The following is a 22,879-nucleotide window of genomic DNA, read 5'->3' as shown; positions in this document are numbered from 1 at the left end:
ATTTTTACAAAATCAACTAACAATGTTGTAAAGATGCAGGATATGTCAAACAAACACTTTTACGTATCTTATTAGTTAAATAATGAGACTGTTAACATGCCTAAGAATTGAATCTGAGGAAATGTGAAAAAAACAGCATAACTTCTAAAATAATGGCCCGATTATGCTGATTTTTGAACTCAACCGGCGTTTTAGTAAGATTGACCACTCCTGTGCGTTTAATGACAATTGGTCTATCTGTTTTTCTTATATTGTGTTTACAGTGTTGCATATATGCTGTAAAATGAAAAAAACAGCATAAGTACTAAAATACTGGCCCGATCATGCCGATTTTTTAACTTGACCTGCGTTTTAGTATGATTGATTACTCCTGTGAGTTTCATGACAACAGGCCTAACGGTTTTCCTTTAAATGTGTTTACAGTGTTGCATATATGCTGAAAAGTGAAAAAACAGCATAACTTCTACAATAATGGCCCGATCATGCTGATTTTCGAACTTGACCAGTGTTTTATGAATATTCATCAGCTCTGTAAATATAAAGCCAAAAAGTAAAACTGCCCTCCACTTATCGTGTTTACAAGGAAAGTGCACGGCGCCGGCGCCGGCATCGGCATCGGCATCGGTGACGGCGACGACAGACGCAGGTGATGGCAATATGTACAGACACATCTGTGTCTGTACATAAAAATGGATTCATTTACCATTGGTAAGTATGGGAAAATTGTTGTTTACTCCAGGAAAAAAAATTTTTTTTGGCCGAAACGAAGAGTTATTATCCCTTTAATACCTTCATCTTTTCTAGACAAGTGCATTTAAATCGTTTGCTTTCTTCTGCTTCTGTAACCATGGTGACACTGATCGGTAGGCGTTGACCTGATGAATGCTACAGAAAAGATGAGAACTTAAAAGTTTAAGTGCAAAGAATAAAATGGGTATGTCTATATTAATACAGAAACAAGTTTAATATCAAAACTTTATTGAAGAACAATTTGGGTCAATAATTGAAGTTTACAAACAAGTGTTCTAGTTTCCAATCCAGGAGGTCTGACAGTTCAATATAACAAATCTTTTATCAACTACAAAAATAGTTTGACATCATAATCTAGTAACACTGGTAAAATGATCAAACTCTTCACTTGAAAATAACTCTTTCTTCTAATTGAATACATTGTGCTATAGCTGCACTTACAATTGAAAGTAAAAGAATTTTAAATACATTAATTTCAACAGATGATCAAAAATAACAATTAACAAATTGTACCACAATAGTGTCTCATGTTATTGACCTCACAAGAATGATGACATCATAGCTATGACATCACAAGTCAAGTGACATCACACCATGATATCAAAATGTGATGATGTCACAACTTCATGATGTCACACCTAGACGTCCGTACATGCAGTAGGTGATATTACAAGATGGCGGATTGAGCAGGTTACAGATCGGGTATCGCATAACACTTAGACGTTAGTACAGTAGGTGATGTTACAAGATGGCGGATTGGGCAGGTTATAGATAAAGTACGGCCCACAGTTACGCACAGTCACGGTGACGGGAAACTGACAACACTGGACAATGTGAGTGCACCCTTGGCCGATGTTTTCCTCCCCAGGGGAGGCAGGCTCCGTCCCACTGTACCAGGCGGGGTACGATGACCCACAGTGATTTACCGGGGGACACTGGAAGAAAGAGACAGAGATGACATAGAAATATGAAATTATAAAGAATTGATAACACTAGATGATGTCGATATAGCAGTGTATTAGCTCTCTCATTGTGAAAAACGCATAAAGTGGAATAAAGCCTATTTTTCTTTAATCAAAAACCAATACTTAATACTGGATAATACATTTAACAGAAATCACTTTCACCATTTAAAATGAAAATGGAAGCATTGAATATGATGGTATAAATGTGTAATTCAGTGAAAAAAATAATTTATTTATCATTAATTTTCATGTATTTTAACCAACTTTCATATCTGGGACCATATATTTCTGTCAACTCACAGTAGTGGCCAGTTTGGTGCCTGCAGGGGGTACAATACGGTACCACTGCGTCACCCAGTCACCACTGTCACAGTGAGAGGTGACCCCCGCACCCAGGGTGACACTCCGCCAACTGTCACTGATGTTTACATAGGACAGCTCGTCACAGAAATCTGAAATAGAAGTTATAGATAACATTTATGTCTGACTCACTAAATTTAAGTGATGAACAGTGATATTGATAAAAAAGTGAAATATCTCATTAAGAGTAGCTGTCTCCTAGGAGTCATGAATATCAACAACTTCACTGTTTTACCTTTCAGTCAGGAAAATTAATTTTTTCTCTAAACAGTTATAAAAGATGACAATAGACTCAAGTCACAACGATAGTTATAACCACCAGATGTCAGTACAGTCAACTTACCCACACATGTGACTCCGTCTCCAGTGTAACCATAGTTACAACCACAGGAGAAGTTCCCCACTGTATTGGTACAGGTGGCGTGCACGTCACAGCCGCCATTGTCCACAAGACACTCATTGATGTCTGGAATACAAGACACTTGTCAATCCTCAAGACAGATATGTGGACGTGCTTTTGGTTTTAGTTCAGGTACAAGTCAAAAGTTTATTTCATCAGTGTTGTTAGCAGATATAGTGGAACTTTGTTATGTATAACCATATAACCATGTGTAAGGTGTGATGTTAATTAAGCCAGATGCTTCATAGTATGTGAGGTGTTAGTATATTTGTGAAAATGCAGCAGCAATGTGCTCGATGTGACAGTGTGTTAGATGTGACAATGTTTTGGGTGTGTCCACCATGACAGTTTGCCATACCTTCACAGGTGTATCCATCCCCTGTGTAACCAGAGTTACAAGTACAGGTAAAGTTCCCTATGGTGTTGGTACAGTTGGCATTTGGGTCACAGCTGTCATTGTAACTGATGCACTCATCAATGTCTACAAAATAAACATCACATTCACATCTCATTCACATTATAATTACAACTACACAGCTGTCATTGTAACTTGTGCACTCATCAATGTCTACAAAATAAACATAATAGGAGAATTTATGGATAATTTCATTCACTTTATAATTACAACTACATAGACATAGCTAGATATTTAACAAGGAACAAATATATGTCTGGAAAAAAATCCTTAAACTTACTTATCATATGAAAATTGAAGGTTAATCTCGTTTATATTATAAATACAACAATATGGAAATAGCTTTGTGTATATTTGTGTGTGTGTGTGTAAATATATAAACATCTGGAAAAATATTCTGAACCAGACTTACACTGAAAATATTGACATCCAAACATCACCCAATCTCTACGTACCTACACAACTGTATCCGTCCCCGAGAAAGCCGGCCAGACATGTACAGGTGAAACTGGCCAGTGTATTGGTACACAGTGCATGGTGGTGGCAGCCGCCATTGTCTGTCAGGCATTCATTGATGTCTGTATGAGAAGAAAGGAAAGACATTTTATATTTTGATTCAGCATCTTTGTATTCAACAAGTCTTCATTCTAAATGGAAGACATTTTAGCAACTCAAAATGACTAAGCATCCATGTACAGGGTGACAAAAAAAAAAAAAAAGGGTCATCACCTAATATCACCTTGAATAACTTTTGAAATAAATAATTCCTTTTATTTTTCAGATTTATCAAGAAAAATTAATGTTCTAAGAGTCTACCAAATTCGACCTTCGCGATGCCATGGACTACTGAGGAAAAGACATTTATAGTTGAGGCATATTTTCGGTTGAAGTCTATCCACGCAGCTCAATTGCAATTCAAAGAACGGTTCAGATGTCGAGAATTTCCTGTCCACTCAATGATCTACAGATGGGTCAACAAGTTCAGAACCCATGGGACTGTGCATAACCTCAATTGTAAAGACACTAACAGACAATCACACTCTGGATGACCGAAATCACCAAGGACACCACACAACATTGCTGCAGTCAGAGACCCTGTTGTCCGCAGCCCAAGCAACTATAAATGTCTTTTCCTCAGTAGTCCATGGCATCTCGAAGGTTGAATTTGGTAGACTCTTAGAACATTAATTTTTCTTGATAAATCTGAAAAATAAAAGGAATTGATTATTTACTTCAAAAGTTATTCAAGTTTAGGTGATGACTGTTTTTTTTTGTGTCACCCTGTAGGACAGTGTGACAGTAGAAGTCAAAATGATAAAAAAATGATATCAAAATCCCCCAAGACTGAATTAAGATTGATGGATAACTACAGAGCAACAAATATTTATTTCAAATTTCCTCAAGAAAAATCATAACAGTTAACAATGACCATAACGAAGTCATAATGATTTTACCTTGACAAGTGAACCCGTCTCCAGTATACCCAGTGGTACACGTGCAGACAAAACTGCCTACCGTATTTGTACATGTGGCACTGCTATCACAACCACCATCATTGACTGCACATTCATCTACATCTGTAATAATTAATACAGTATAGTTAATAAACATTGAAGAATTCTCTTATTACAATTAGCAGTGAAAATCAGTTTATTGTAGAACAAGGTTTCCAGTGCATTTCATCAGATGAAATTATGCCTAACAGACTGTTTTTGGTCCTAATTCAGACTGACTGTTGCTGTTCACAAATATTCTGGAAAGATACAGCCTAGATGCTGTATATGTAGTAAAATATGTAGTGAAGTATATCATAAAGTGCTGCAAATAATTTCCCATGGTTTCGTATTGGAGTATTTGCATTTTATACACTACAATGAATTATCAGTATTAAATGACAGTATTGACCATGCCTCAAAATGTATATCACTACTAACTGATCAACACATCATATGCTGACACATGGTTGGGAGCAGCCATTAATAACTCTTTTCTTCCTCAGGGGCGGATCCAGAGATATTTTCTGAGTCTTTCAAAACATCTTTGTTGATCCATCCTCATTTTTGACCGTCTTCCGACAGAAAAAGTTTAATATCCGTCTATGTAAACTTGAAAATCTGACTGTCTTCCGGAAGACCCAGAAGACGGCCTAAATCCGCCCCTGTTCCTACAGATCAAGGCACCAGACATACCTGTGCAATCATAGCCGTCACCATTGTAACCAATATTACAGGCGCAGGTTAACTCATCACCTGTGTCTACACACATAGCATTACTGTCACATGGGGTGTTGCCACGGTAACACTGACTGATGTCTGAAATATAGGGGGCAGGTCTATCAGTCCATTAGGCATCATGCAATTTTAGAGAAATTTCTAAGGTGTACTTTATGAGGTAAAAATTTTTCGTAATTAAAACATCACAGATGACATCTTTTCTTAAAAAAAAAAGGTAAAACAGTGTCAACAACAAATTTAGTTTAACTTCTAAACAACATCATGAAGACCAACAAAAATCTTGACTCACCCATGCAGGAAAATCCGTCCCCGCTGTAGAACATGTTACAGGTGCAGGTAAAGCTGCCAATGCTGTTGGTGCACACGGCGCTCTCGTCACACCCACCATCATCCACTGAACACTCATTTATATCTGTTGAAATATTAATATCAAACTCATATAGTGTTTAGTTCAGGGGGTGGAAAGTTTGCAGGGAAAAACAGAACTTCTATATAAATTGATAGACTAGGAATTCTTGATATATTTTTTTTTTACGTTAATGATCAACTCTACAATTTGAAATCAAATCCACATCAGATTCTTTCTTTATCCTGACCTGAAGAGTTTAACATTTTCCTATTATATAGTAACAGAAGTTTTTATCTTAGTTCAATTTTACTCAATTTTTTTTCTATCCCCTGCCATATCTCTCAGAAATGTGTGACACTGGCTGTCAATTTTTTTTTTATTTATTTGTCATAGTATGATTACTTCAAAATAAAACAACCTATGGAACAATCCATCTTACAGTAAAACTAGAATAAAAACAATTAAATTGGCCCTTATAAAAAGCCAGTGAACTGACCATGTTTATTTACCTTCACAGAAGAATCCATCCCCAGAAAACCCTTCCAGGCAAGAACATGAGAAATTTCCAGCAGTGTTATTACATTCAGCAAACACATCACAGGTGCCATTAAACAGACATTCATTGATATCTGGAAAAAAGAGGAACATGTTGGTTGAGATTGTGTTAGATGTGACAGTGTGTTAGATGTGACAGTGTTAGGTGTGATCAATGAATGAAGATGTGACAGTGTGTTAGATGTGACAGTGTGTTAGATGTGAATGTGTTCTTAATTTTTACCATGTATGTGTTAGGTGTGACAGCATATTGGACATGGCAACACTATAGTAGTAATCATACTTAAACACTGTGTATACTTAAACACTGTATACTTAAACAATGTGGCCTGTATTACATACATTTAAGAAAACTAAATCAGTCTAGTTCAAAGTCCACTTCCCCCTTACCTTCACACCATACTCCATCCCCAGTGAAGCCAGGATGACAGGTACATGTAAAGTTTCCAGGTGTGTTAGAACAGTCAGCATCAGCAGAACAGCCACCATGGTCTACAGCACACTCATTGATGTCTGGAGGAGAGCGATAAGAGTTATTGAGAATGTTTTTTTTTTGGTCTGAAACAATCTTCTTTCCTTTGTATTGCAACCCCTGTTTATCATTACCTTTATTAAAATGCAATACTATTATCGCTGTTTAAAACATTTCTACAAAACTGTCTTTTCTCACAAGTTGATGTACAAGTTCTGTATCGCAATTTACTGAAATACACCATCAATTTCACTTACGTAGTCTTTATCTTGTGGAATTATTCATTGGTCAACCCAAGTAATGCTGCATCATCAAATGTTATATGCTTTGGTTATTTTAAGAAAGAGAACATAAACTCACCGCCTACCTTCGCACACAAACCCGTCCCCAGCGTACCCAGGAAGACAGGTACAGGTGAAGCTGCCATTGCTGTTGGTACAGGTGGCGTCACTGTCACAGCCGCCATTGTTGACAGCGCATTCATCGATGTCTGAAATACAGTTGATATTTGCTGGGGTAGTGCTAACGCTAGACAATTTAGCCAAATGCTAAAACTGACTTAAAAAGGCTGAACAAAATAGGGCTGATTTGACTTTTTTAAAATCAAATTTAAAGCACATGGAGAAAAAAGTCATGAAAAAATAGTGATTTGGCTAAGCGAAAAAATTTGCTAGTGCTACCGCAGATTTGGATGATAGTAGTCCGTATCACATTCTGAGCAAATATATATATATATATGTACATATGTCGCAGGGCATGGCACAACTTACATCAACACTATAATGCCTTATGTTTATCTATCGCTGTTTTTTTCAAATTATCAAGGAAACATACTAAAGGACATCATAAACTTCCACAAAAAATCAATGAAATGTCTACTCAGCTTACATGTACTTGTGTCCCTATCTCCCTACTTAAGGCATGTAATCACTACTCATACTTAAGATGCCTGTGACTGTCAATTTTGTGCTACCTTCACAATTATACCCGTCTCCGGAGTATCCAGTGTGACAGACACAGGAGTGGTTGCTAACCACATTAATACAGTCTGCGTCCACGTGACAGCCTCCGTGGTTCACCAAACACTCATTGATGTCTGGAGAGGAGAAAATACTGGCATGGTTTATACATGATTATACCTGGTTATGACTTAAAGGGTTTTATAGAAAATAATCATTTATGATTGTTTTTTTTAATGGTGGCAGTGTTACATGTAAAAGTGTGTTAGATGTAAGGGTGTGTTTGATGAGACAGTGTGCAGCATTGTATCAGATGTGATAGTGTAAAAGCCAAGATTTTCAGTTAGGTGTTTACATAATGTTAGATTTGACAGTGTTATTACTGTGACCATTTGTTAACTGTTACAATGTGTTGGGTATGACAGTGTGTAGCAAGTATAACAGTGTTAGTTGTGACAGTGTGTTAGGTCTGACAGTGTGTTAGATGTAACATTGTGTTGGTTGTGACAGTATATTCTACCTACCAATACAAGCAAACCCATCTCCAGTATAACCAGTTTTACATGTACAGGTGAAGTCCTCCCCACTGCCAACACACTGAGCATTGCTGTCTATACAGTTACTGCTCCCTATCACACATTCTTCTATATCTGGAACACAATATACAGCTGTATATAGAAATGTCTATACAGTTACTGCTCCCTATCACACATTCTTCTATATCTGGAACACAATATATAGCTGTATATAGAAATGTCTATACAGTTACTGTTCCCTATCGCACATTCTTCTATATCTGGAACACAATATATAGCTGTATATAGAAATGTCTATACAGTTACTGTTCCCTATCACACATTCTTCTATATCTGGAACACAATATAGTGGTACACAGAAAGGTCCTTTCAAGTCTGTCTTCTCATTTGTAGCAAAATTTCCCCTCCACTAAACATTTTGTTTATATAAAATTGGACATAAATTGACATACAGGTAAATTTCATTTCAAATTCAATGGACTATATTGTTGTGACCAGGGGTGTAAAAAATTAAGGTACAAAATGAGTTGCTGCTTTGTTGTGTTTCACAAACTTTTGTGGGTACTGACGTTGTTCTCATTTCAAATTAAGCTTGACCCACCTATTAGTCAACTTTAGAACATATTTGTAATCTCTTCTTTAAAGGTCAAATTTACATCCAATTTTAATCACATTCCCATGCATAAATACTTACAGTTGTATAGTTCAACTCTTAAGCACTGAACCATTTCTTATTTCTAATTTAGCTTAACTTAGTTATCAATCAACTTAAGACCATATTTGTAATCTTTTCTGATGAACGTCATACATTTGTCCAATTTTCAATACAATATTCCCATGTATATAGTACTTACAGTTAGCACAGGAGCGGTGCACATACCCAGTCCCAATAGCACAGTAAAACCTGGGTGGACAGGTCACTGGCTCCACACCATCAATACAGTAGTGTCCTACTGGACACACCTCACACTTCACTGTCCCATTACTGGACGCATAGTGCCCAATGGGACACGGGATGGGGGTGACCGTCCCGGCCTCGGGACAGTAGTGTCCTGGGGGACAAATATCCCCAATCAGGACCCCTTCACTTGGCTTGGCTGAGGTGGCTCGGGACAGGCAGAAGTAGCCAGGGTCACACTGACCGGAGGGGTCACCCAGCCCAGGTTGGTCACAGTAATGACCCCCAGGGCAGGGCTGGCAGGTCTCTGGGGTGGACTGACCAGTGGTGTTAGACCAGTAGCCCAGGGGACATGGGACTGGGAATGGGGTGCCTCTTGGACAGTAGTGACCTCTAGGGCAGATCATCCCCTTGCTGCCACCTGTTGGTGTTGGAGAGATGGCGCCTGATTTACACCAGAAGCCTTCACTGCATTCACCTTGAATATGGGAGAGAGGTTAAATTTTTAATTTTTAATTTGAAAATATTACAATCAATATAAGTTGATAAGTGACAAATAGGCAAAATTAGTTAATCTATGATGCTTATTTTTCTTCTCAAACATATCAGCAGAACCTTTCCTTGTCAAAGTGGTGTGTTATTTATAAATAATTCAAACAAAGCCCTCCAAAAATGGTCATATTCCTAATTTTCCATTATTTCCTTCCCCTAAGTTCCACTGTGATAATGTCAGAGAGGTATGAATTCTGTCCACCTTATTTACCTTCCGTTTCATTCCTTCCCAGAGTTCCACAGTACCTGCCTGGGTCACATGACAGGCACTGATCTGCCGCCTCCAGGTTAGGATTTTGGCTGTATGTCCCCAGAGGACATGGGTACTGCGTACTCCACGCAGTGCCATTAACGCAGTAGTAACCTATTGGACAGGACGAGTTGATAATACTGGTCACTGGACCATAGGTGGCATCACAGTAGTAGCCTGGAACAAGACAAGCTTTTGGTAATGTACGTTTAAATTAAAATCTGGACAAGATTGAAAAATGCCAAAGGGGTGACCGCAGATTTGACGATATTTAAAACTGGACAAATCTTTGCTCAAACCAGCACTGTAAGACAATGCATGCAGAAAGAGCCTATTAAGCTGACATCAACATAAAATTTAGGTACCCATTGAACCACCCAAGTAATAAGCAGATTTGTCATCCATGATATGTCATCTGATCAACCCCAAGTCAGTCCAGCTATGACCCCCCCCCCCCCCCCCCCACTGCCCCCTACCTGCTCTACATAGCTGACAGGTGCCCTGTCCATACATATCCTGGTAGTGACCACTAGGACAGTCCAGCTGTAACCCCCCACTGCCCCCTACCTGCTCTACATAGCTGACAGGTGCCCTGTCCATACATATCCTGGTAGTGACCACTAGGACACTCCTGCTATAACCCCCCACTGCCCCCTACCTGCTCTACATAGCTGACAGGTGCCCTGTCCATACATATCCTGGTAGTGACCACTAGGACACTCCTGCTATAACCCCCCACTGCCCCCTACCTGCTCTACATAGCTGACAGGTGCCCTGTCCATACATATCCTGGTAGTGACCACTAGGACAGTCCAGCTGTAACCCCCCACTGCCCCCTACCTGCTCTACATAGCTGACAGGTGCCCTGTCCATACATATCCTGGTAGTAACCACTAGGACACTCCTGCTATAACCCCCCACTACCCCCTACCTGCTCTACATAGCTGACAGGTGCCCTGTCCATACATATCCTGGTAGTGACCACTAGGACACTCCTGCTATAACCCCCCACTGCCCCCTACCTGCTCTACATAGCTGACAGGTGCCCTGTCCATACATATCCTGGTAGTGACCACTGGGGCAATCCTGCTATAACCCCCCACTGCCCCCTACCTGCTCTACATAGCTGACAGGTGCCCTGTCCATACATATCCTGGTAGTGACCACTAGGACACTCCTGCTCCTCGTAGCTCCCTAGTGGACAGTAGTGACCAGGAGTACACTGGTACAAGTCAGTGGTAGTCTGACCTGTGAGGCAGTAGTAGCCTGGGATAAAGGAAAGTGATAGTCTTAGAAGACCTGTGGAAGATCTGGCTGTTTGACAGCAAAACATTTTCATTATCAAATCAAGATTTACTGCTACTACTACTTCAAATCAAGATTTACCTGAATGATTTTATGTAAGGCATGTCGATCTGAACGATTATCAATGTATATGGTAAACTGTCACTGTGTTCATGACCCGAGGAGTCATTACATAAGACACAGATCACATAATTAAGTCAAATCCTAAACAGGACACCTACCTGGCTCACACAAGGACTCAGGAAAACTCAGTCCCTCCACATCACAATAGTAACCCCTCAGGCAAGGCTCACACTCAGCGACAGCGGTCAGTCCCGTCCTGTTGGAGAATGTCCCCACTGGACACTTCGGCTGGTGGACACTGGTGCCATTTGGACAGTAGCGTCCAGTTGGGCAGGTGTCACCTGTCACCCCATCTGCAGGATCGGGACGCATGGCCGCCAGGACACAGTAGTGACCTTCTTGACAAGATCCTGTGACCTCAGAGAGACCTGAAATAGGGGATTATATTTGAGAAACTAAGGAGATCAGATATGGCAGCTACGACATTCAAGTGACCCTCTTTATAAGTTATCTTTTAACCATCTCTCTCTCCTCTCTCTCTCTCAGCAACATATTAGGTTTCATAATATCAAAGCAAGACAAGACGGTAGCATTGCAAGACAGTAGCCTCGCAAATTCATCAGTAGTTTGTTTTGCCAGCATAATTGCAAGTTTAAAACCATTATTCATTATTAACACAATCTCATTTTAACACAATTCCCTTATTGCAAAGCATCAGTTCTCAGTACCCCTGGGGACATTAATACCCCCTCCCCCCACAGTTTTTTACCTACCTGGCCCAGCACAGTACATCCCGCCAGGGCAGGGGATGGGTTCCCAGGACCCCCGGGGACAGTAATACCCCGGCTGGCACTCTCCCCCTGTCACAGTGGAGGGACAGAGGCAGTCCCCCAGGGTATAGTTGGTGTAGTCTGAGGGATGGGCAGACCAAGTGGCATGGATACAGAAGTAACCTGGGGATGAAAGACAATACTTTTATATTCAGTGGTATGTGTAATAATCATATTTATTTTTAAAAGATCATGGTAAATTTTACATTATAAATGAAAGTAAAAAAAAAAAAAACAATATGAAAAAAAAAGGTACATGAGAGTTTTGATGAACACAGAGTTAAATGTTAAGAAATAAATTTCATGAAATAAAATACTGAATCTCTAAACACCAACAAACACACCTGCAGTGCACATGCCACTGAAATATTTGTGTGTACACTGTTAACCTACCAGCATCACATAGTCCAGTAGGTCCAGTCAGCCCCTCTCCCTCACAGTAATACCCTCCAGGACACGGATAGCAGTCAGATAACTTCTCTCCCATTGTAGTATTCCTAAAGTATCCCTTGGGGCACTTGTACTCATAGGCATGGCCAGTACCATTGGGACAATAGTGCCCAACAGGACACAAGTATTCCTCATAGGATGTTATATTCTCTGGACAGTAGAACCCAGCTGGACAGGTCAAACAAGCACCTTGACCAGTCAGGTTGTTGTAGGTACCCGCTGGGCAGTTCAGGGGGGTGGAGGTGCCTGCCAGACAGTAGTGACCCACAGGACAAGGTGCCCCCTGGGTGGGGTTGTCCCCAGTGGGAGAGGGGGTATTGCTCCCTGTTAAGCAGTAGAAGCCAGGATCACAGGGTCCCTGGGGGTGGCTGAGGTTGGTTCTGGCACAGTACATCCCCAGGGGACACTGGAGACAGTCCAGTACAGCTCTGGCCAGTGGGGTGTCCCTGTAGGTCCCACTGGGGCAAGGTACCGGATCCTCAGTCTGGACTGGACAGTAGTGACCAGTGGGGCAAGGACCAGCCAGACCAGTACTGGTCTCAGGGGTGGGGGTGCCACTGCTTGCTCCTGTGTAAGAACAAAAAATAATGGTATTTAATAACGAATAATGAAATATAACAATAAAATATAAATATAAATAAATGATGATACCATTATTTCAGAACACAGATTGTTTTAAATTTAATAACATTAGCAATTTAATGACTGTCAACTGGTGGTCAAAGAACAAAGAAAAGAATGATTTTAAGATTTTTTAACACAGATATGTAGGCCAGAAAAGGTGTGCTATAAACTGAAATTTGATTTAAGGTTTTTGCAAATTGGATTATCTAAAAGGGAAGTGTTTGAAATTAGTGAACTATTGCTGAAATGTACTAATTATCATGCTACTTGACCTACAGGTGAAACCTTACCAGATTTACAGTAGTACCCTTCTTCACATATCCCCACTCCAGACTCCGACACATTCACCATGGGATTGTACCCTGTGGAACCATACTTGAAGCAGAAATATCCTCCTGGACATGGGGTGCACTCATCCACACTGGCTAAACCTGGACCATGATAAACAGGGTAACTGTACTGATCGACAGTGACATTAAAGTTTAAATAATTGAGACTTACAGTATATGCAATAGGTTACAATGACATCCTTACCACTTTACTGCACTCTCAGAACACTATCTGATAACAATTTGTAATTTACTTTCTTAACTTTGCTACATCATGACCTCTAGTTTGGGTGAATTACAAAAGATGAAGTGTCACAGCCAAATGTCACTCCTTTTATTTTCTAAACTATTAGTATACTACACGATGCCTTCAAACAATGAGAATACCTATACTTGTCACAAACAAGACTTTAAACATATGATCTATAACTTACCCTGACTTCCACTATAAGTCCCAGGAGGGCATTTTGGCATGTCCACAGCGCTACCCTCAGGACAGTAATGTCCAGGGAGACAGACCCTGGGGACAGTGTATTCCTCCACCCCAGTGTCCAGCTCACAGTAATAGCCAGCAGGACAAGGCCAGCAGGTGGACAGACCAGTCACATTGGAGAATGACCCTGGGGGACACTGCTGAGAGGTGGCTGGAATTATAATATTATTGTAAGGAGAATTAGTGCTGGGGTTTTGCTGAAATTATATGGTATTGCTAGGACTTTTTTTTCTTGGGGGGGGGGGGACTAGATGCAAGGATATAGCTGAATTTTTTTAAATATTATACAGAAATTGAGCCTATTTAGGTGGTTACTTAAATAATATACAAAGCAATAACTATTAATGGCATGAAGCGCAAGCTGGATACATGGCAGTGACATAAGTATTGGAATTATTTGACTGGATTTGCTGTCCTAATGGAACTTAATTATGCAGACACAGTTCTAATGCTTAACATACACCAAAGCCCCCAATGTTCCATTTTCACTTCTGTTAATAATTTTAAAAGTTTTTCCTCCCAGCTCTTCATTGGAGTTTTTCAACTCCCGCACTGACAGCACTTGGTGGAATATATATATATATATATATATATATATATGTGTTGACTTTAAACAGAATTGCCTAGTAACTGCTCCCAAGAATCAGACTCACCTGAGCCTTCAGGACAATAGTGGCCCATCTTGCACACATCCCCTGTAGTGCCATTATCAGGTCTTGAATTGGTGCTGCCCCCTATGCAATAGTATCCTGGTGCACACTTTCCTGTAGGTGTCGTTAGTGCTGCCCCACTGCATACCATACCAGGAGGACAGAGGAGGCAGTCAGCCGCCTCCTTTCCTCCCGAGACGCTGCTGTAGGTACCATTAGGACAGGGATGGTGGCTGAAATATGCAGTTCCCTCAGGGCAGAAATAACCAGCTGGACAGAGGTCACCAAATGTCTCCCCGACCGGAGTGGATGTGGCGGCTCCTTGTTGGCAGTAGTGTCCAGCGTGACACTTCACCACTGGCTGAGCCAGGCTGCTCTCAGTGCATGCAAAACCTTCAGTACACGGTGTACACTCCGACAGCTGGTAGCTCTTCAGGTCATTGAGGTAATATCCAGCAGGACATGGTGTCGGCAGGGAGCTGCCTTCAGGACAGTAATGTCCAAGGGGACAGATGTTTTTTGTGTCTTCCACGGTGGCTGTGCTGTTGCAGAAGAAGCCCTGGGGGCAGGGGAGACAGGAGTCTGAGTTGGGGGCTGGTTGGTACTGTCCCACAGGACAGGGTTCTGGACTGCTGGACCCGGGACCTGAGAAATGACCCGCCGGGGTTGTGTGCTGGGTTGCATTTGTTGCACCCCCGTCACAGTAATAACCTTTGGTACACGCAAACATGGCAGTGGCGGTGCCGCTCCCAATACAGTAGTATCCAGGGTCACATGACAGGCAGTCACTGACACTTCTACCACCTGTGGCTTTACTGAATGTCCCGCCGGGACAGGGAGTCGGGACACTGGATCCAGCAGGACAGTAACTCCCTTCAGGGCATATACCACCCATGTGACTAGTACCGGTGTTATTTGGAGCGGCGGTGGTCGAACCCTCCGTGCAGTAGAACCCAGCAGTACAGTCACCAGATGGCGCTGTCAGTCCCAGTTCGTTGCAGTATTTCCCTCCTGAACACTTGGTGCAGTAGCTGTCACTGGTGGAGCCGGGGATGCCGTTAAAAGTCCCCAGGGGGCAGGGCTGGGCGTAAATACTGCCTGGAAAGGTGTCGCCAGAAACAAAATAAATAAAATAAGTTTTTTCCCCATTATTTATAATATCTTCCACTTTGATTGTAGGAATTTATAACTCACCTGGATACAAGTTTTTTAACTTATAACCTGTCTGAACGCAGCAGCAGACATAACATCAATAATGGTGGACTGATTTAACTTAGAACCTGTATGAATGCCAATATACAGCAGAGAACGCTGTACCTTCAACACAGTAATATCCTGCAGGACATTCCTTGGCGGCCGCCAGCCCCTCCTCATCACAGTATTTGCCCTCTGAACACACCACACACTGAGACTCTGCCTCCAGACCCAGGGTGGGGTTGAATGTACCTGGAAGTAACATGTGTTGATTATATAGATAGTAGAGCTTGGTTTTAATCATCAGGCTAAATCACTCAAACATTTCCATTAGTTTACAGATTCTGAAGTATTTTTATGGAGTTTCTAATATATGAAACTGCTACATTAAAAAAAAATTTCCACTTGTTATTCAATATTGAATCACGTCTGTGCATTCATTTATCCTAATATAATAGCTTTATTTTCAATTTTTTAAGAAATTTTAAATTTTTTTTATTCTAATTAACTTTACTTTCTATTCAATATTGTATTACATTTCATTTGTCCTTATATAATACCTTCACTACCAAGTTTTTCAAGACCATTTATAAATTCACTATCTCACCAATAGGACAGGGGAGAGCTTCAGGGTGGACAGCCGCCCCAGGACAGTAGTGACCCTTCGGACACTTGTTCCACACATCTGGCGGCAGCTGCTGACCAGCTGGACACTGGGTACCAGGTGGACACACGCGTGATGTCAGCATGACGGTGGCCGAGGTGGTGGCGCTGTCGCAGTAGTGACCCGCCAGACAGACTGTGCAGTTGTACGAACCGACCTCAGAGAACATTCCCTTCCCACATGCCTTGGGGACGAAGGTGCCGTTATCTGGGCAGTAATGACCCGCTGGGCAGTCCAAGCAGGCGAGAATGGTCTTCCCACCATAGTTTGGGTTATAGGAACCTCTGGAATGTGAAAAATCAATACCCTGTAAAAACAGCAGATTTATTATAGTTTAAAGATGACTTAAATGTGAAGTCCTAATATTAAGACCACTTATTGTCTTCTTTTCTTTGAATTCAATTTAATATGGTTGGTGTGTGAAACTGTGTTTGGCTACCGAGGTTTACTAGTTACTGATTTATTAATCTTTTCCATTTTCATCTTTTTTCTCAGAAAACAGTCACTTTTCCCTGTACACAATCTAGTTGTACATCCATGCACTTTGAGCCGATTTTCCGGTCTAAACAGCCCTCATCTGAATACACCTCTATCAACTCACGGTTCACAAGGATCCGGTATGTGCGTCTTCTCCATGCAGTAGTGCCCCATGGGACAGGAGGCGCAGTGTGTCCCGTCCTTACTGTAGGTCCCATTAGGACAGGGATAGGTGTCACCAGCTGGCGTACCTGTGAAAAAAGGCTGATTTGGAAAATCATCCACATTAACAAGCACTCATCTAAGGTATTGTCTAAATGATATACTGTTTCTGTCATTTGAACAAAGACAAGCAATGCCAGCATGACAGGAATGGTAATCAGCATTTTACAAATCCTGAGGAACCCTTCCTTGGTACATGACAACGACTTGATCATCTCAATGGGGGAGGGGGGATTTTATAAATAATGTAATTTTATAGATAAAGTAATTTTGAAATCATAAATTTAAGATGTGAACATTCCTACTGATTGGTAGCAACAAAATTTAAAAACAGGCTGCCCAATAGTTCTATTCTATACAGGAAAAGCAGCAAAAAGCTTTACAGAATAAAATTTTAATGATTTCAAAATTAATGAACTATGTTCATAGTCAAAGTATGTAAAAGTCAAAGCAAATTATCCATAAATAATTTTCATCAAAGTGTCATTTACCTTCAGGGCAGTAGTGTCCAGGGAAGCATTCCCCCCAGATCTTCCAAGACCCCTTCTTACAGTAATAACCCTGGGGACATGTATAGCACTGGTCAACACTGACCAGGTTGGTCATGTCACTCCATGTCCCCGCTGGACAGCGGTATTTCCAAGGATAGGTCGTACCAGCTGGACAGTACGCACCTCTGTGACACGGCCTGGGGCGCAGTTTATAACCCCCCGTGCCTGCGAAACATGCAAATGATGCGGGGCAAACCTCACATTCTGTAAAAGAGGTCAAATCATCGCGGTCAGTGAAGGTACCCGCTGGACATTCAGTTTCGTTTGCCGTGGCCGTGCCTGGGGCACAGAAATGACCGGGTAGACAGGGAGAATCTGGTTCTATCAGTCCGTAGCCGGTACACGCTTTGCCCGCAGTGCATGGCTGGCAAGCGGCTGTCTGATTGGACTGGTTGACGTGAGGGTTCATGGTGCCAGGATCACAAGGCAATGGCATAATGCTGCCAGGGGGACAGAAATGGCCGGCTGGACATCCACGACATATGGTGACATTAGTGCCTCCTTCATCTGGGTTGTAAGTTCCTCCAGGACAGGGCACGGACTGGTTTGTCCCCGCTGGACAGTAATGGCCCCGATCACAGAAGGAGTAAGACTCCGATATTTCGTAAGTCCCAGGTGGACACAGCTGCCCGGCAGGACAAGTTTTACAGTCTGATAATCTGCCCTTCCCCACATCAGGGTTGTACGTCCCTCCTGGACACGGAAACTCAACATCTGACGATGTCCCATTTGGACAGTAGTGACCTTTGGCACAGATTATCAGGGGGACATCAGGGTGACCAGAGGCTTCCAGACAAGCGTACCCCGCAGGACAGCTCTCGCAGCCTCCCACAGTCATCAGGCCCGTAGCATTACCCAAAGTTCCAGGGGGGCAGGGAAACTGGTGCCAGAGGATTGTCCCTGAGGGACAGTAATACCCCAGGGGGCAGTCTTCTCCAGGCTCTGTCATGCCACGTTGGGGGCAATACTTCCCTGGGGGGCAGGGAATGCAGGCCAGATCATGGCTGGGCTGTCCTGTGATGTTGCCATAGTAACCACCAAAACAGGACTCCCTGGCGTGAGTGCCCTTGGTGTAATGGCCTGCTATAACCGGTTTGCAGTCTGAGGAATTCTTAGCATATGGCTCTGTGTCATACCCAGCGGGGCAGCGTATGGGATCAATAGTTCCTACAGGACAGTAATAACTCTGGTCACAGAAGTAGGGTGCAGTCATTCCCTGTCTGGGGCAACGGTACCCTGGAGGACAATCTTCACACTCCTCTATGCGCCCTAGACCAGCCATGGTACTGTAGGTCCCTGCTGGGCACAGAAAGCTCTCCTCACCGGACCCCTCAGGGCAGTAGGAGCCCTGGGGGCAGAGCAGGGCTGTAGAGTTGGGGTGCAGGGGGTGGTACACAGTCCCCTCAGGACACTGGTAACCTGGGGGACATGGGGCACACCCCTCCGTGACATTTCTGGCCCCCGTTGTGTTGCCGTAGGTGCCTGCTGGGCACAGAATGGCAGTTTTCCCATCAAGACAGTAGAAACCTGAAAGATACGTTTCATATCTTTATAATACATGAATATCATATTTAAAACAAAGTCACAACTGTCATATCTTGTCACTGTTTTCCCCTCAACAGATTTTGCAAATTTGAATATTGTTTCTGTAGTCCTCAAATTATGGACATGTAAATGTATAGCACTTTATTTGGCTAAATATAAGATTATGTATATATATACACATATATTTTCATATCATGCTTGGTTAATCCTGTATATGATTATGTGGATTGCTTTGCCTGTTTACTTTATGGTGCAGACAAGAGTCTAGGTTTCAAAATGAAAAAAAAAAAAAAACAAACTCTGAACAGATTTTATTGCAGATCTTGACGAATCTCAGGAATCATCAGAATTGAATTAAAAAATTTGGAATTCCACGTTTCCGCGGAAAAAGCCCATGAATGATGGTGGTATAAAACAAACTACCTACCTATTGGACACATATCCTCCAGTGGTTCACTGCTGTTCCTGTTCTCTCCACATGTGTACCCTGCGGAACAGCTGCTACACGCCATAGTGGAGTTACTGCTGTAGGTACCTCGTGGACAGATCACAGGTGGAATATCTTTCTGGGCACAATACCACCCCGGGGGACACGGGGTACACTGATACTGACCCCCCAGGCTGTAGAAGCCATCCTCACACTCTACACCAGTCCGGTTGATGTACGGGCACTGCAGGCCTGCTTCACAGGGCGTACAGTGGACAGAACCTGCCAGCGAGTAGGTACCCAGCATGCACTGTGTTCTGAGGAGAGACGGAGACATTGATGTTATATTGTGATGAAATGTTACAATTATTGGAGCAAATACTGGTATTTGTCAGGTGTGAACCCTGTATCTAATACCAGTATTACAACGAAAAAAAAATGTAGATCACAAGTGAAATGGACAGTACTCAAGATCACTTGAAGGTATTTCTTTTTAACCCTCTTTGTTTTTAGCTTTAATCACGAAAACTGGGAAAAAAAAAACACACACAACAGGCATGAGATCCTGCACACTGAATTACTAGGGTTGTTTCTTCAGGCACCATCATCACTTCCACTTCACTTACCTGTTAGCAGAGGAATAACAAGCAAAGCCAGCGGGGCACACATCACACGCTGCCTGGGAGCCGATACTGAAGTACCCTGAATTACACGGCTCTCTCTGTGGACTCTCCACATCTGGGCACTCATAACCTGCAGCACACAAGGTGCAGACCGTGGAACCAGCCACGGCATAAGTGCCAGGATGACAGGTGAAGTTCTGATTGGATGATGTACTTGGACATGCAAAACCAGCAGGACACTGGGTGCAGGCAGTTTGGTTTCCTAAATATATTAAAAGACAATGAATAGGTAAAGATACTGTTATGATTAAATATTAACAAAATGACATGTGATGCAAATTTCAAGACCATTACAGAATCACCTATTATATTCAAGGCGTTTTTCTGTGCAAAAACATTCAAAATATGGCAAAGGCAATTTCAGCTGGTTGCTTGATACATCCAGTTTCAGTTGGTTTTTTGATACAGGCAGTTTCAGTTGGTTTCTTGATACAGACAGTTTCAGCTGGTTGCCAGATACAGGCAGTTTCAGTTGGTTTCTTGATACATGCAGTTTCAGTTGGTTGCCAGATACAGGCAGTTTCAGTTGGTTTCTTGATACAGGCAGTTTCAGTTAGTTGCCAGATACAGGCAGTTTCAGTTGGTTTCTTGATACAGACAGTTTCCGTTGGTTGCCTAATACAGGCAGTTTCAGTTGGTCACTTGATACAGGCACTTTTAGTTGGTTGCCTCATACTGACAGTCATATAAATTGGTTACAACAGATTCCATGGAAGACAATAAAAAAGAACAGCACCCACCTACAGAAAAGAACCCCTCCAAACATTCAGAGTTCTGGGTTCCGTCCACTGCCGGACACTGCCAACCTGCTGGACACGGCGTACACACGTCCTGTCCGGAGAGGCTGAAGGTACCTGCTGGACAGTCCAGTACGGTATCCATGGTGATAGATGGACAGTATTTCCCTGCTGGACAAGTGGTACAGCTTGGACTGTTAGCTAAGGCAAAGCTGCCTGGAAATTATATGTGGAGCATCAGAGTGGATTACAAAATTTCCCACTTAACCTGATGATGTGATTATAAATGGTATTTAACTTTCTCTCCATGTTTAACTCAAGGTGTGTTAAAAACTCACCCTCCTAAAACAAAATATAGTGAAATCAAGGCAACAAAAAGAGATAACTGCTTAATCTAGGATTAATACTTTTTAAGTTCAGCTGGAATGGCCTGTACTTTTATACACATCTATCAAATACACTATTCCTAATGTGCATGAACACAGTTCTAAAAAACCCTTTTAAAAGAACAAGATAAAAGTTTATTCAGCCAATTATAAAAATGAGTAAAGAACCTCACCACTAGCGCAGACATAAGAGCTGTTCACATCTGAAGTGGAAGGACAGGCATGACCAGCTGGACAGGAGGAGCAGGCCGTCTGACCACTGATGGAGTACGTCCCCGGGAGACAGGGGGCCGGGACGGACACTGTAGTAGCACAACTATAGCCAGCTGGACACAGGGTACAGGTAGATGACCGGAGACCACTGAACTCCCCGGTACTGCAGTTGAAGGGGAGCACTCTGGGGGAGATAAAAAGATAGTGAGGGAAAGATGGGGACTATTTGCCTGCTTTCTGTCTGATTACACTGCTGGTACAACTGCTGGTACAAGGGGTGTACCCAAAATTAAAAGGGTAGAAGGTGACAATAGTGATTACTTTCTGCATGGTCCTACTTTTTACTCTCTTTGTACACAGGAGCAAAGTTTTTTTAATATGAAATATTGCCATATCTAATTTCGCAGCCGTTAATGCTGAGTAGGTCTGTTACAGCTGAAGGGATTTTGGTGTCCAATTGATTCAGAACAGTAGACTAACTACTCTAGGGTCAAATATGGCCGACCCACTTGAATACTTCCCGTCAGGATATCTATTCAGTGTCAATTAGCTTTGTAGTAGGTCGCCATATTTGACCCTCAGACTGCTTATAATAGTCCCCTATTCTGAATGGGGCCAAAGAGTCGGTGTCCTTCCTCACCTAGTGTTATAACAGGCCTGTCCAGGTAAGCAGTCCACACATGCTCTCTGGCCTCCCTGACCAAAGGTATGCTGACCAGCGTCACACTCTATGGGGGCCACATCAGGAGACGGACAGTGTGAGCCCACGGGACAGAGGGTGCAGTTGAAGTCCCCCGCGAGGCTGTAGTAGCCCAAGTTACAGGCGGTCTCGGTGCCGTCCAGAGAACAGGAGTAGCCAGCTGGACACTGCCTGCACTGACCATCACCCTGGAGAGAGAGACTGGAGGGTTAGTTATGGTGGGTATAAATACCTGTAGGTACTCATGTAAACACATAAACATATTTTTGATTATACTTTCTTACTTTCTTTAATACTCTTTCTTTCAAACATATATATACGTATACACATAAACATATTAAAAACCATGTACAACTATTTTAACAACTATAACATTTATTGTTATATTTCTTTGTGAGGGAAAAGACACCTATACATGACTGACTGCATGCACACATACACACACTAGCACAATTACATTATCAAACACATACCATATCTTTCATTTAAAAATCAGGGAGATCCCCTTCGTGCAAAGGAATAGAATACCTCCTCTCACAAATGCATGCACACACAAACACTAACACCCCATTTCAATAGATTAGATCGACCTTCTTTAGATCAACCTAACTCCCTGGGGGTTCACGCTAAATAGCTGTCAG

The 22,879-nt window shown here is 42.1% G+C and overlaps 1 protein-coding gene across 1 annotated transcript in view; it reads right to left on the bottom strand.

Moving 5' to 3' along the window:
- Positions 1 to 352: 352 nt before the first annotated feature.
- The window catches only part of LOC106155725 (uncharacterized), a 26,993-nt gene continuing 4,466 nt past the window's right edge, over positions 353 to 22,879 (bottom strand). The window contains exons 10-40 of the mRNA XM_086998229.1: positions 22,179 to 22,426; positions 21,499 to 21,722; positions 20,943 to 21,155; positions 20,146 to 20,404; positions 19,520 to 19,836; positions 17,488 to 19,074; positions 16,899 to 17,025; positions 16,241 to 16,581; positions 15,757 to 15,885; positions 14,443 to 15,537; positions 13,731 to 13,940; positions 13,258 to 13,398; positions 12,287 to 12,910; positions 11,837 to 12,016; positions 11,222 to 11,491; positions 10,809 to 10,961; positions 9,657 to 9,872; positions 8,850 to 9,371; positions 7,984 to 8,109; positions 7,474 to 7,596; positions 6,868 to 6,990; positions 6,419 to 6,541; positions 5,983 to 6,102; positions 5,414 to 5,536; positions 5,080 to 5,202; positions 4,345 to 4,467; positions 3,346 to 3,468; positions 2,834 to 2,956; positions 2,419 to 2,541; positions 2,016 to 2,167; positions 353 to 1,685 (exon numbers count right to left, since the gene is read on the bottom strand). Coding sequence (XP_086854355.1) covers positions 1,467 to 1,685; positions 2,016 to 2,167; positions 2,419 to 2,541; positions 2,834 to 2,956; positions 3,346 to 3,468; positions 4,345 to 4,467; positions 5,080 to 5,202; positions 5,414 to 5,536; positions 5,983 to 6,102; positions 6,419 to 6,541; positions 6,868 to 6,990; positions 7,474 to 7,596; positions 7,984 to 8,109; positions 8,850 to 9,371; positions 9,657 to 9,872; positions 10,809 to 10,961; positions 11,222 to 11,491; positions 11,837 to 12,016; positions 12,287 to 12,910; positions 13,258 to 13,398; positions 13,731 to 13,940; positions 14,443 to 15,537; positions 15,757 to 15,885; positions 16,241 to 16,581; positions 16,899 to 17,025; positions 17,488 to 19,074; positions 19,520 to 19,836; positions 20,146 to 20,404; positions 20,943 to 21,155; positions 21,499 to 21,722; positions 22,179 to 22,426 — 8,580 coding nt within the window. The 3' untranslated portion in view covers positions 353 to 1,466. The remainder of the gene's footprint in view (positions 1,686 to 2,015; positions 2,168 to 2,418; positions 2,542 to 2,833; positions 2,957 to 3,345; positions 3,469 to 4,344; positions 4,468 to 5,079; positions 5,203 to 5,413; positions 5,537 to 5,982; positions 6,103 to 6,418; positions 6,542 to 6,867; positions 6,991 to 7,473; positions 7,597 to 7,983; positions 8,110 to 8,849; positions 9,372 to 9,656; positions 9,873 to 10,808; positions 10,962 to 11,221; positions 11,492 to 11,836; positions 12,017 to 12,286; positions 12,911 to 13,257; positions 13,399 to 13,730; positions 13,941 to 14,442; positions 15,538 to 15,756; positions 15,886 to 16,240; positions 16,582 to 16,898; positions 17,026 to 17,487; positions 19,075 to 19,519; positions 19,837 to 20,145; positions 20,405 to 20,942; positions 21,156 to 21,498; positions 21,723 to 22,178; positions 22,427 to 22,879) is intronic.

Source organism: Lingula anatina, chromosome 10 (genome assembly GCF_051362555.1).
Source record: "Lingula anatina isolate TDL-2025a chromosome 10, LinAna3.0, whole genome shotgun sequence".
NCBI classification, from domain to species: domain Eukaryota; kingdom Metazoa; phylum Brachiopoda; class Lingulata; order Lingulida; family Lingulidae; genus Lingula; species Lingula anatina.
Note: the sequence above shows the minus strand (reverse complement) of the source record. Positions and strands in the feature narration are given on the sequence as shown.